The sequence below is a fragment of the Dromiciops gliroides genome, chromosome 6, assembly GCF_019393635.1.
Source record: "Dromiciops gliroides isolate mDroGli1 chromosome 6, mDroGli1.pri, whole genome shotgun sequence".
Taxonomy (NCBI): Eukaryota; Metazoa; Chordata; class Mammalia; order Microbiotheria; family Microbiotheriidae; genus Dromiciops; species Dromiciops gliroides.
Window position 1 is genome coordinate 90,813,456 of NC_057866.1, and position 14,833 is coordinate 90,828,288.

A 14,833-nucleotide genomic window follows, 5' to 3' on the forward strand; every position below is an offset into this window, starting at 1 on the left:
AATTCACTGCAAGTCATGACATCTATCTCAGACCTCTTTGATAACAAAGGACAAACAATTGCCCTCTAAGATTGTAAAACCTTTCATCTCCTCATACTGTCCACCTGGAAACTGACCATCTGCTGAAACTAATCAAACTTTTGATCTTCTCGCCTTGCTTCTTGTTTTATTGCCCTCCAGTCAAGTGGAGCAAGGAGGATATCAGGCTTTCTGGGTTGAGGAATTCCCCAACAGTACCAACCAATAGGGTTACCTCACTGGGAACTTAACAGGCAAACTTGTGAGTGCCATGTGGAGGTATCGTGTGTGTGGAGGCACCGAATTCTATCAGAAAGAACTCCTTTACTCTTGTAAAGGAATAATAGGATGTAGCCATTGCATTTAACACGGGACAGTTAGGTGTTGCCATAGTCCATAGAGCACCAGTCCTGGAGTCAGGAAAATCTCACTCACGTGGTCAGGTCTGTGAATTAGATTGCTTACTCTAGCAGTTGTGTTAAGTCAAATCAAGAAGCATCTATTAGGCACTTTCTGTGTGCAAGGTGTTGTGTTGATTTATACTGTGGAATGGATTGGAAAAGGGAAGACTAGGAGAAAGGGTGGGAGGAATTGACTATCTAGGAAGTGATTGCTGATGTCCAAGAGCAGTGAAAATGTGAGCACAATACCCATCTGCAAAGATATTTTGGAGGTGGAATTACTAGGCTTGGTAACTGATCAATTGGGGGGTAGAGTCTAGTGAGGGGGAGCAAAGAGTCAAAGATGATCGTGAGGTTTCTAGCCTGGTGAACTGGAAAGGAAATTGTTTCAGCACCCCTCTTTTTAATTAAGATTAGGAACATTTTCAGGGGGAACATAATAAGTTGACATTTTGGCTGAGTCCAATTTGAGATCCTGGGGGGAAACCAAGATAAAAATATCCAGAAGTTAGTTGGAAATAGTGAACTGGAACTCAGGGAAGAGACTGAGATAGAGACTATGGCAACAAAAACAAATAAAAGAAATAATGACATATGCAAGGTGCTTTGCATATATTATCCCATTTCATCAACTCTTTGTGATCCCATTTGGGGTTTTCTTGGCAAAGATACTGGAGCAGTTGGCCATTTATTTTACAGATGAGGAAACTGAGGCAAACAGGGTAAAGTGACTTGCCCACAGCTACAAGCTAGTAAGTGTCTGAGGCCAGATTTGAACTCTTCTTGACTTGAAGCCAGGTGCTCTAATCCACTGCACCACCTAACTTCCCTTCATCCTCACAACCACCCTATAAGATAGGTGTTATTGATATTCTCATTGTATAGATTGAGGAAACTGGAAAAGTGAGAGGCTAGTGTCCTGCCTAGGGACCCATACCTGTTAAGTGTCTGAGGCAGGATTTGAACCTAGGCCTTCCTGACTCCGAGTCCAACATTCCATATCATTTGCTATACCCAGAGATATATTCACTGAAGTCATTAGATTGCATGAGATCCATGACAAAAGGTAGAAAGGAGAAAAGGGGTAAGAACCATGGGGAACCAAGCTCCTCTTCAGAAAGCAGGGAGGAGGTCCCAACAACTCACCTTTTAAACCTCCTTCCTTTACTCCCTGCAAGCTCAGAGTAACAACTCCTCCTCCTCCCCCTTTTCCTTCTCACACATTTTTTGTCTCAGTTAAACCTTGAGCGTGAAGAAGGCTAGAAAATATCCTGGGAGAGTGGGGTGGATCAGAGCAATACCATATTTTCCCCATTAGATCCCAGCTTCAAAGGAACAGTGGCAGATAAGCATCATAAACATACCCACAAGCCAGGTCACTTTGTGGCAGGACATGGATGCAATTGATCCTGATAAAAAATCCTGGATGTTAAACCTAGGAAGTAGTTGGGGAATTAAGTTGGGTGCAAACTCTGTTTTAAAGACCTATTGGGATCTGTCCAAAAGAAGACTGCCTGCCACAGGGTAACCAAAACAGTATACTGGAAACTTCACAACCTTGTCAGAGAATCATAAGATTTTCAGCTTAACAACAACAACAACGACAAATCCCCATGAAAACAAAAACAACAGAATTCTGGAGTTCAACTAGTCCCAGGCTTTTATTGTTCAGATGAGGCCCAGAGAGGTGGTGTGACTTTTTCAAGGCACACAGTCAGCAAATATGGGGGGGGGGCGGAATTGATGCCAAGTTTAGAAATCTGCAGCTGTGTCCATCTCAACAAGTGCAGAAGTGATTGGGTTGTTTCAAAGACAGTAGCAAGACCTTTACATGTCTTAAAGAAAGACAATTATCCCACTTATTTTTTGCAAAAAGGGTGAGCTCTTTCTCTTTCTCTCTGTCTCTCCCCTTAACAACAACAACAACAACAACAAAAGCCCCAATTCTGTTATTAGTCTGTGAAACTGAACAAGTCCAGTTATCTGTTGAAGCCTTACCTATAAAATAGCACAAAAGATATCTGTACTTCCTGTTCAACAAGATTGCTACAAGAAAAGTACTTGGTAAATAACAGAAGTAACCTTGAATTGCCATTATTGGCAACTAGTCAGACTTGTACCTGAATGAGAATGTCCTTTGTAGTCTTGTCCAACTGGCCCACTGACTCTGGACTGGAGCCTTCTGATGAGGAGGATCCCATTCCCTCCTTAGGCAGTCTGTTTTACTGTTCCATCACTCTAATTATAAAGAAGTATTTTCCATATGTGGAGACTTAATATGTCTATCTGCCATTTCCACTGATATTTCCTCTTTTTGCCCTTCAAGGCCAAGATGAACAAGACTAATCCTTCTTTCACATGAGCCATTCAAATACTTGAAAAGAACTAACTTGTTTCCCACAAGTCTTCTCTTTTTTAGATGAAATATTTGCAGTTTCTGGTGACCCATCTAGTAAAACATCTAAGGCCAGATTGGAATTCAGGTCTTCCTGACTCTTGGCCAAGTGCTCTATCCTTTGTGCCACCTAGCTACCTCAGGAAAATGTATCCATACCCAGGGCCAAAGGACAACAAGCTCATCTACTTGATGAAGGCATCTTCTCTTTAGTATTCCCAATAAGGGTTTATCCTACTTTTGTTTAAACGCTTTCAGTAATGGTGAGTTAACAACTCACGGGCAATCCATTCCACCTTCCAACTGCTCTAATTGTCCTGAAGTTTTTCTTTATATCTGGTCACAATTGATCTCATTGGACTGTCCACCTAATGCCTCTAGTTCTGCCCTCTGGATGAGCCAAATCTGGCTTCTTAACGGTGTCCCTTCAGCCATTAGAAAATCATAATCACGACCCTCCCCACTAAGTCTTCTCTTTTCTTCCCTAAGTATCCCTAGTTCTTTCCACTATTTGCCATGTTACAAGGTTTCCCTAAGTCACACCACTCTAGAGCAAACTTCCTTCCTGGTCCCCTCAACTTGTTGCCATCCTGGCTCAATGCTATAACAAGTATATCAGTGCAGGCTAAACCCCAAAGAAGACAATCGTCTATGGATTTGTGAATAAGGTCAGAGCTTCAAGGAGCAACTTCTGATGAATCCTACTCAAAAAAGCCTTTTGGGGAACCTTGATAGACAGGGAAAGGGGGGGATTGAGGTGTAGATTGCATGTCAGATTCTTAATCCCAGGGCCCTGACGGTATCACTGTCACTGACTTAGAGACATTGCTGTAGAGAAATAATACATTCGAAAGCTAGGAAACCAGATTTGTGGGAAAATAAAATTCTTGTTAACAACAGCTAAACACTTCTCAAATAAAACTCCCCATCCAGCAGTGCAAAGAGTGAGGTGAGGTGACCAGTGTTACAAGTCTCTGCTGATTGGGGGTGGGGAGAGAGCAAATGGCAGGGCTTTCTATCATCTTTTGTTCCTTACAGAAAGCAGGGATTTGAATGATTTTCTCTTAACTTTATCCTTCACTTGGGCATAACCCTTCCCTTCTCTGGCCTTCATTTTTCTCTCCTGTAAAATTGGGGAGCAGTTTGATCCATGTCATGGTTTCTTAAATCTGGGCTCCATGAACTTGCTTGAAAATACATTTTTAGGAGTGCATTTCAATATAATTGTTTTCTTTTGTAGTCTTATGTAGTTTTATTCTATTCATTTAAAAAGAGAATTCTGGGCAGCTAGGTGGCACAGTGGATAGAGCACCAGCCCTGGATTCAGGAGGACCTGAGTTCAAATCCTGCCTCAGACACTTGATACTTAACTAGCTGTGTGGCCCTGGGCAAGTCACTTAACCCTCATTGCCCTGAGCAAAAAAACAAAGCAAAACAAAACAAAACAAAACAAAACAAAACAAAACAAAAAACAGAAGTCCTGGATGTTTGAGGCAATTGGGGTTAAGTGACTTGCCCAAGGTCCCATAGCTAGTAAACATCAAGTGTGAGAAACTGGATTAAAATTTGGGTTATTCTGACTCCAGGGCCAGTGCTCTATCCACTGCACCACCTAGTGGTCCCTGAGAAATCCCTAGGCTTCACCAAATTGCCAAAAAAGGTCCATGACACAGAAAAGGTTTAAAAAACCCAAGCAAATCCTGACCTAGATAATTCCTTGCAATCCTGACTTTCTAGGTTCTAGGTACTAAAGCCCCTTCTAGCTCTGCTTTGTATATTAAAGGAATTAAACATAGCATAACATCCTATTTCAAATCTGAATAAAAATTTGATGCCTGGAGGCAGCATTTAATACTTTGTCCAATCACCACCTAACTTCACTAAGGGTTGATTGTATGGGGCAACCAAACCCACATACCCAAACTTGCTCCTACTCTCCAGAATTCATTCAAGTCACCCAAGTGAATTAACAGCCAGACACTGTCTTTGTGCTTCAAGGAGCCATTACTTAATCCTGCCCGACTCCTCTTGGCTCTGGCTCTAAACCAAGAAAGATCAGATAGGAAAGGCCCCAGCCTTGACTCATTCCTCTCATCTGGGTAACCGCAGCCTTTCCCAGAAGTTCTCCTCCTCTTACCCACCCTCAGCCCCCTTCCCCAACACCTGGGCTACTTCCTGGACTCCTCTGAGCCTCAAGGGAATTCCAGTGTTCATGGTTATGTCAGTTATGTTGAGCTGGAAGGGATCTTAGAAACTGTGGCATCTAATCCAATTGCCTCAGGACAACAGATCCTGGGAGAGGAAGTGGTTTGTTTTCTCTCTTCTACTGTAACTGTCCTTCTTGCCTTTCCATAGGCAAGTCTTTCTAGGCCTTACAGCTGTGCCTATGAATGAGGTGTGTGTGTGCCCCTGCTTACCTCCACATGAAGGAATCTCTAGTTTCCTTTTTTTTTTCCTAGTTTCTTTAAAAGCACAATTTAGGGAACACTTCCTTCACACGCCTTTATGATCCTCTCTGCCAGTTTTTAGAACTCTCTCTTGAAGTAACTTTGTATAGACTTCTATTTACTCACTTAAGAACAAGCTTTATCCCTCCATCTGCAGAGACTGTTACTTCTGGGGAGTTTCACATTTTAACTTTGTATCCCCTTTGACTAGCATGGCTTTATGCACATAGTAGACACTCAAGGAATGTTGACTGAATTGTTCAAGGTCACACTAGGTGGCGGGTTCCCTATTTGAAACAACATTCTAGAGTGAAAATCCAGGGCACTTCCCACCCAAAAGGAAGCTGGTAGAGTGGGGGATAGAGCAACACTCTGGTCCTGGAGTCAGGCATATCAGTCATGTCTGACTCTTTGTGGCTGCCCCATTGGGGGTTTTCTTGACAGTCTGCCATTTCCTTCTCCAGTTCATTTTACAGATATGGAAACTGAGGCAAAGAGTGTTAAATGACTTGCCCAGGATCCCACAGCTAGTAAGTGACTGAGGTCATATCTGAACTCAGGTCTTCCTGACTCAAGACCTGGCACTCTATCCACTTTGCCACCTTAGATGTCAGGAAGACCTGAGTCCAAATCCTACCTCAGACACTTACTAGCTGTGTGACCCTGGGCAAGTCACTTAACCTCTGTTTGCCTCAGTTTCCTTAATTGTAAAATGGGAATGATAACAGGACCTACCTTCTGAGGTTGTTGTGGAGGAATAAATGAGGTAATATTTGTTTAGCATAGTGCCTAGCACATAGTAAGCACCATATAAATACCCATCCCCTCCCCTTTCCCCTGGGCAGTCTCCCTAGCTGTAGACTCTACATAAAGTGAATGACAGTTCCCACCAAGAGAAATCTAACTCTTTGGGGTTGTCAGACTGGGTTTTCCAAAGGTAATTTAGATTGTGTAGGTACCACTGACAGGTCTCAGCAGGGAGGAGGAGCTAGAGACAGTTTCTAATTTCTCACCCTTTCTAATCTAACCAGTCTGATGAGTATTAACAAAGGAAGCATTCTTGAGCTTTGGGGTCTTTCAGAGAATGATCAGTGCTCCTCTTGGCCACACTGTACCAGGGAGCCCAGTTCTGGCCTCTACTAGCTCTGTCACCACAGCTCTGTTCAATCTCCTGAGCCTCAGTCCCATCATATATAAATATGACAGTTTTCCCTTTTTGCTACTCCCTTGCAGGCAAGTTTGGAGAATCTCAGCAGGAAGGGGATATTCCACCTGGGGACAGGTGCTTTATCTAACATTTTTGCAGAATGCATGTGAAACGGAGGAAATAATACTTACACAACCCACCTCACCTGGTTATTAAGAGGAATGGATGATAGAAATAGGAATTGTTGCCATCGTTACAAAGAGAGGCAGCATTGGTATAGTGGAAATGATCCCAGACTCAACCAAGTAATCTTGGTCCTGATCTTGGCCTTGTTGCTGACTGTGTTTGAAGTCATGTGATCATGTTCTGGACTGTCACTAGCTAGGCTCCGGAAAAAGAAGATCCTATTGCTTCCTATTCCTTTAGGATATAATACTTAAAAAAAAAATTGGCATTCGAGACCATCCAAAACCTGGCTAGAGCCTTCTCTTTCCCAGCTTATTGAACATTACTCTCCTTTGTGTACTTTATGTTCCAATAAAACTGGCCTACCTGACGTCCCCTATCCATGATATTCCATCTCTAACCCTGAACCTTATTTTCTCCATCTGTATAATGGAAATAATCACACTTGCACATAACCTTATGGGGACTGGGGGAAGAAAGTGCTTGGAAAACTGTGAAATACTATTGAAGTTTCTGTAGTACTAGAGGAAGTACTAGAGTACTATTGAGAAGGACCACTTGGACTGCTAGTCTGTTTGTGATCATACAATAATAGATTTAGAATTGGAAAGCACCTTAAGGGTAATCTAGTCCTACTCTCCCATTTCACAGACCACAAGACTGAGGCCCACAGAGGTGAAGGGATTTCCTCAAGGCTGTCTCCCTCTGCCACTGCCACTGCCACTACCAACCTCCCTGGATTCCTTTCAGTCCCAACTAACAGTGGATAAAGCACTGGCCCTGGAGTCATGAGGACCTGAGTTCAAATCTCACCTTAGACACTTACTAGCTGTGTGAACCTGGGCAAGTCATTTAACCCTGATTGCCTCAAATATCTGGGGCCATCTCCAATGGTCTTGATGTATATTTTGCCACTGGACCCAGATAGTTCTGGAGAAGAGAGAGGTTAGTGACCTTGCACAGCCCTGCCTTACTGAAATCCACTTCACTGCAAGTCATGATGTCACCCCAATGCTACAGTCCTCTTCAGTAATGAAGGACCAACAGCAACAATTACTATTCTTACTGGCACGTGGATTACCATGACATAGCTATAATTTGATCAACCCCTTGAACATTGCTGCATAACTTATAGGGATTTGTGATACCTTGAAATATTAAAGTGAACTTTTAAAAAATGAAACAAATATATTAGGCTTAAAAAAAAACCACCTCTTCATTGCTTGGGGGAAAAGCAAGAAAAAAATAATTGGGTTTTCTCATGATGATACAGCTTAATTCCCCAGAAGACCTAGCACTAGAGGGTGTTGGGTTTTTGTTGTTTCTGTGCTACCATCAGAAGGTCTGTTCTTCAAGGAAAATATGATTACATTTAAAACACCCTGGTTTATAGTCTGAATAACAAAAGCTCCTTTTAATTAAAAAAGAATCACAGGGATGTCCCCTCTGGGGACTTCCTTAAAGAGTTTATCTCATCCCACAAAAGCAACCAGGCTCTACTTGTGCAAATGTATAGTTATATGATGATAATGCTTTTAACACTGGACTCGGTTTTGGGTTGGGGCTTTGAAAATAGCTGCCATTTCTCTGTGGCTCATGTTGAATGGGTTGCCTTGCATATAGGACCCTAATATGGAGATTTTTCAGTAAAGAAATCCACCATAAAGAGAAAGGAAAGGCCATTGCTCTGGCTTTGCCACCAACTGCACACACACACACACACACACACACACACACACACACACACACACTTAGTAGGCTAGGGTTTCTGGATGCTATCTTCACTCCTCTTGGTCACTGAGTACATCACAAGCCCAGTCTATTAAGAACTAGATCCAAGTCTACTCTTTATGTAAAATGTTACAGTTGAAAGTTTGACAAACAGGAGAATTAAGTATTGGATCCATAGTCAACTATTTATTCTAAATATTCACTCATGCCTATAAAGAGGGAATGAAGATGGGATTGGAGGGTTAGGCTGGAGAACTGCAGACTTGTGGCTGGTTGGGACAAAGGTTAGACAAATCCAATTTGAATCTCAGAGCAAGCTCCCATTTTAGGAACCAGTTGATGGTTTCTGCTTTCAAGCACATTGCCCTGGCAAGACCCCTGGAGTAGAGGGCTAAGGTGGGAATTCAGGCTTGGCATACTAGCTATGTGAAGAAGGGTCAGAAAGCCCTTGCCTTTCTGGGCCTTACTTTCACAGCATCTGATGGTTCAAAAGGACCTCTGAGACCATCTCTTACCATCTCACTGGCTTGTTGTGAGAAAAGGTGCTTTGTGAGCCATAAAACACTAGAGAAATATTTGCAGTTATGATAATGTTCCCTTTAACATCAGAGTCAGTTGTATCATGGGATCTAGAATTGGAAGAGACCTCAGAGACTTTCTGGTCCAAACTCCCTTATTTTACACATGAGTAAACTGACTCCCAGAGGAGAAAAGAAACTTGCTCAAAATCACACAGCAAGGGGTGGGGGCAGCTAGGTGGCCCAGTGGATAAAGCACCAGCCCTGGATTCAGGAGGACCTGAATTCAAATCCATCCTCAGACACTTGACACTTGCTAGTTGTGTGACCCTGGGCAAGTCACTTAACCCTCATTGCCCCCCCCCCAAAAAAAATCACACAGTAAGTCAGAGAGCTGGACAACCAGGCTGTGAACTCAGTCTTTTGACTTCGACTTTTGTCTTCTACTCTTTCTACTTTTGTCCAGGCTTCTGGTAATTTAATACATAGGCAGAAATTTATCAGTAGTCAAGCTCCAAGGCAAATTGAAACCACTTTTCCTAACTCCTCCACCCCAAATACTTTCAAAGAAATTTTAATCAAAGCTATAGGAAACCATTTTTGGGAAGTATAACTTGGCAAAAAATGAAACAACTGAGTCATGGAATTTCAGAGCTGGAAAGGACCTCAAAGATCATCTTGTCTATTCCTTACCTGAACACAAGTCACTGGTATGATATTCTTGACAAATAGTATTCTAGCCTCTGCTAAAATCTGGGAATAATGGCAAATCCTATCTCCCAAGGGAGGCCAATGTATTTTAATCATTCTAATATTTAGGAAAATTTAGTTTAAAGTGAGCCTAAATCTTCTACTTTGCTGCCTGCCCCATCTCCCATGCCCTCCAGACAGAATAAGACATCTCTCTCTCTCTCTCTCTCTCTCTCTCTCTCTCTCTCTCTCTCTCTCTCTCTCTCTCTCTCTCTCTCTCTCTTTCGGGGCAGTGAGGGTTAAGTGACTTGCCCAGGGTCACACAGCTAGTAAATGTCAAGTGTCTGAGGTCAGATTTAAAGTCAGGTCCTCCTGACTCCAGGGCCGGTGCTTTATCCACTGTGCCACCTAGCTGCCCCTCCCCCATTAATTTTTTTCTTCTCCCAGTCAAACACCCCCAGATTCTTTATATCCTCTTTGAATGGCTTGGCTTCCAGTTCTCTCTGGGATCTCCTCAACTATCCTGGTTGTTCTCTGGACTCTCCCAAAGGTAGAGTGTACTCTTCCGTAGGTATAAAATCATCCAGATTAGCAACAGCATTAAGATTAGCTGAACACAATACTCCAGATGGGGGGTGATCAGGGCAAAGTTCACTGGGATCATAACCTCCCCCATTCTGGTTGCTATTCCTCTATTAATGTAGCTTTTGTGGCTTCTGCATCATGATACTGTCTCATACCATTGGCTGAAAATGACAACATTTGCTAGTAATTTTTCCTAGGTAGAGGGTGATATAAAAGAAGCATCACTGGGCAGAACAAAGTGAAAGAAAAAGTCATTCTTACCTCCAGTCTGGTCCTGTCCACATCTTTGGGTAATTTCACCCGAATTCGGTTTGTGACGATGAGCATGTCATAGGGATAGATCTGTTATAAAAAGAAAGAAAAAGGAAAAAGAAAGAGCCCAACAGATTCACTGTGCTGGGGGGAGCAGGGAAAAAGTGGTGACTGAAAAATGGCTGAGGGAATCATACATACTTGCATCCATAATTGACATAGACATTTCACAGGATTAAGAACAAGAAAAAGGACCCCTTTAACCTGGCCAGGCATGAGACTCCTTCTGCGATCCCTCTTACCTTGTATTCTGTAAGAAAAAGAGGAGGAGACCATGGGGAATTTTAGAAAATATGTCTTTCTGCTTTCCAATGCAATTAGTTCTCAAAGGTGGTGTCTCCATGAACACAATTCCATCATGCAGTAAGATGGCTGCATGCACTGGGATCCTCGCATTGGGTGGTTTAGCTTTTCCAAAAGTACTGGAAACAGGCGTAAATGGCTGGCGGCAACGAATTCTGATTCTTGGTGCTATAAGGCTATGGGATGCCCCAGGGTCACTAGCAAGAACTCTGAAGAGCACAAGGTATGGTCCAGGGGTCTGAATACCAAGTGAGAGACCAGCAATTGCTGAGCTTGCATTTGTCATCTTAAACCCTGTCTTCTGAGTCAAGTAGATAAAACTACCTGCCTGTCTTAATTTACCCAACTTAGAAGTGGGTATTTTAAGGCATAACTTGTGGGGGTGTTGTGAAAATGCAGTATTGACTTGTGTAAAGCATTCACAGAGTAAAGAAGTACTAGAAAATACAGTGTTGGAAGAGTAAAAGAATCATTGGACTGGAAGTCAGGAATCCTGGGTTCTAGTCCAGGCTTTGCCACTGACTTAATCAAGTGACTTTAGGCAAGCAATTTAACCTCTCTGTGCCTCAGTTTCCCTGTAGTCAAATAAGACGCTACTTCCAGTATCAGCCCAGTTCTTTCCCTTCTCAGCCTTTGCTTATACTGTTCCCTAAGCCTGGAATGTCTTCCTACCCTGTCCACCAAATATGCACAGGCGAAATGTCTCATCCTTCATGAGACATTTTACCTCTCTGTTCCAGCTAGAAAGGATCTTTTCTTCCTCAGGCATCACAAAGCACTTGGTACCTGTTCTGTTCTTATTCCCCTTTGTTTTGCCTTATATTCATCAAGTAATTATTGAATAGGTGCCATATCCTCCTAACTAGATGGCAAACTTCGTTGGGGCAGGGACCATGTCTTCTTTATTTCTCTAAATAGGGCTGACCACACATAAATAGGTGTTTAAGGTGGTACACTGTAGTAGTGATGTTAATCTTGGGGCTAGGATTTCAAGTCCTGACTCTAACACTTCTCAGCTGTGTCCCCTTAGACAAGTTACTTAACTTCTCTGAAATTTAGATTTTTCACCTATAAAATGGAGATAGTAATAATGTATAACTTACTTCCCATTTCTGTTGTATGATCATATTAAAATCATGGATGGAATCTGTTCAATCCTTTATGCATAGTAAGGCACTTAGGAAGTGTTTATGAGATTTAACTTTAAAGCTCTATGCTACCCCTTTCATCTGCAGCCTTGCTTAGAGTTCTGATGGTCAAGGAAAGTTCATCTGGACAGAAACTGCAACCGAGAATCTCACTTGAATTAGATCTGGAATCAACATAAAGCTTAAATGCATGGTATCAAATGTTCATTTTGGTTAGTCCAGGTCATGTGGTTCAGTAGTGATTACAACAATTTTTTTTCTGCCTAGGTTACCCCGTAAGAAGCCAGGACAGAGTCAGCATTATCCAAGAATGGGAGATAGCAGGGTATCTCAAAAAGGGGAAAGATGAAAATTAAATTGATTCTCTATGGTAAGATGCAGGAGAGATGAGCCAAGAGTTAGGCATGGAAATCAGCTTCTGAATTAATCAGTAAGTGATGGTTGGGTTTTCAAAATGATGCTTGTGGAAATATGTTACCGAGCCCCGCTCCCCTAGATAAGAATAAACACTAGGTTAGACCCATTGAAGTCCTAGCTTCATGTACCTCGCATCCCCCAACTCGTATCCTGGTCTGCTTCATATTGGGCCATGTTTGCATTCTGGAAAAGAGAGAAAGAGAGAGCAGCAAAGAGAACATTGAATCTGGAAATAGGTGGTTGGTCCTCTGGGAAAAGAGGTCTTTCCTTGAAACACAATCAAAGCATAAGCCCTAAGGAGAGAATACAATCTTGGCATCATAGTGCATAGCATTACAGATCGCAGTCACCAATGGGGAAATTCAGCATACAGGCACATCCCATGTACCGGCATCTCACAGGATCACAGGATCAGAGGTTTAGAGCTGAAAGGGACCATTGAATTCAACCCTTTCATTTCAGATAAGGAAACTGAGGCATTGAAAGTGAAGTGATATTTGAAGGGTCGCATAGCTAGTACATATCTTAAGCAGGATTTGAACCTAGGTCTTCATGACTCCAAGGCCAATGGCCTATCTGATTTTGCAATAATGTCCTTAAGACATTGTAACCAAATCCCATTGAAATGTTACAACATTTAGTCTATTGTCAATCCCAGTACTCCACCCTTTCTAGCCAGCCCAACGAAATGTTTCCTGTCATATCTTGGCTCCACTCTGCTCAGTTTAGCAGCAATCACTTTCATTTCTATATTATATTCTCAGGTGTCTGTGAAGACTGATTGTCAGCTTTCACACCTTAAACTTTGGGTTCCAAGATCTTGTTCCTCATTTGTCATCACTTCTTTGGAACCAATGGCACCACTCCCCCACCCACTCCTATATAGCATCTTCTCTCCCAATCTCGTGTTTTGACATAACCAATTAGGTGGGAGTTTAATTGCAATTTGAATTATGCTTCTCCTACAACACTGCATCTATTGAAAGCTTCTGGACTTGAACATTAATGATGTTTCATAGTCATCAAGTCAGGTTAGTCATTTCCTTCTGCTCTAAGACTGTCAATTATTAAACAATTATGGTCCATACTCCTTTTGGCTAGGAAGGGATGCTTCAGCTTCATCAGTTGGTCTAGTAAGAACCATTCCAGAGGACATGGAGTGAACGCTTCACTCATTTCTGCATAAACACAGAGATGCTCACTAAGAAGTCTGTCTGAACTAGACACTCCTTTTACCTAAAACAGAGGGAAAGCTATAGACTGTGTTGGCAGTCCAAAGATACTTTGAGCCAAGAACCTATATGAAGTAACTTCAGTCATTAGCTCCCATATGAACCTATTCTGTGTACTTGTAAAACTTGTGGCAAACTTATTTGTGGGCTTTATTATTTATGGAAGGACAAATTAGAGATAGCAAATTACAAAACAGGAATTGAGAGACATGAGTTTTGCTCCCTGGTTTTTTCGCTATGACCACAGACAAGTCCCATTACCTTTTTTCTTTTGTAGAATGTAAGCTTCGTGAGGGTAGGAATGGTTTCAATTTTGCCTTTGTGCTTCTAGCACAGTACCTAACACACTGTAGGTGCTTATTGACAGACAGTTTCCTCATCTACGAAATACAGGGAATGGAGGTAGCTTTCTTCTTGTTCTAAAATTCCATCCCTCCACTTTTGTGAAACTTAATTTCTTTATCTTTGGAATTAAACTTTTGGACAAGATGATAGCAAGAGTTCTTTCTAGATCTGCCTTTCTATGTGGTTTAGGTGAAAGGAGTGTTGTATTGAAATCCAAAGCACCTACACGGGTTCAAATTCTGGCTCTGTTCCTGCCTCTACTGCCTTCGGTAAGTTACTTTCCATCTCATGGGCTGATTCAGTTCCTCATCAATAAAATGAAGGGTTTGGATCGATTGGCTTCTGAAGTCTCTTACTGCTCTAAGGTTATGCTCCTATGATTGTTTCAGCTGTAAACCTATGATGCTATGATCATTTCTAATGTCTTCCGGGCATTCTAGGACAAGTCAGTGAAGTAGCTGCTAAGCTTGAGAGAGAACTCCTGCCATCTAGTGTCCTTTATTGTAATCACAAAGTCCTATACATTTGTTGTAATCGTTGGTACTTGACAAAGAGTTGGTTAGAATTTGGAAGCAGACTCAAGTCAGATCTTTCCAGGCTCTTACTTCCCCCCACTGCTATCTTTAGGTCACCATGGTGACCTTCTGAGTCAGAGTTCTGCCATCTTTGGATGCCACAGACAACCAAATAGAAAAGAAAGTCTATTAGATTTGGTTTCAAAAGACCTGACTTGGCTGTATCCTATGTGGCACTAGCCAAATTGTTGCCTTTCTCTAGATTTTCATTTCTTCAGTTATAAAAGGAGATGGATGTATTCCCAATCCCCACTCCTTTTAAGTTGAACACTGGTGATCAAATTAAACAAAAACTCTCCTAAAAATACCTAATAGACCCGGCTTGTATCTCTCTTGGATTTATCACGTCAATCGTTGGGTTTAGAAATAATCTAAAAAAATGT

The 14,833-nt window shown here is 42.0% G+C and overlaps 1 protein-coding gene across 9 annotated transcripts in view; it reads right to left on the reverse strand.

The window, feature by feature from the left end:
- ABLIM2 (actin binding LIM protein family member 2) overlaps positions 1 to 14,833 on the reverse strand; it is a 303,505-nt gene that overhangs the window by 16,073 nt on the left and 272,599 nt on the right. For 6 of the 9 annotated variants that reach the window (XM_043970589.1, XM_043970593.1, XM_043970590.1 and 3 more), the window contains 3 exons: positions 12,427 to 12,481; positions 10,673 to 10,680; positions 10,380 to 10,460 (listed from right to left, as the gene is read on the reverse strand). In XM_043970589.1, the coding sequence (XP_043826524.1) occupies positions 10,380 to 10,460; positions 10,673 to 10,680; positions 12,427 to 12,481 (144 nt within the window). The remainder of the gene's footprint in view (positions 1 to 10,379; positions 10,461 to 10,672; positions 10,681 to 12,426; positions 12,482 to 14,833) is intronic. The other 3 variants (XM_043970596.1, XM_043970594.1, XM_043970592.1) reach the window with 1 other exon arrangement.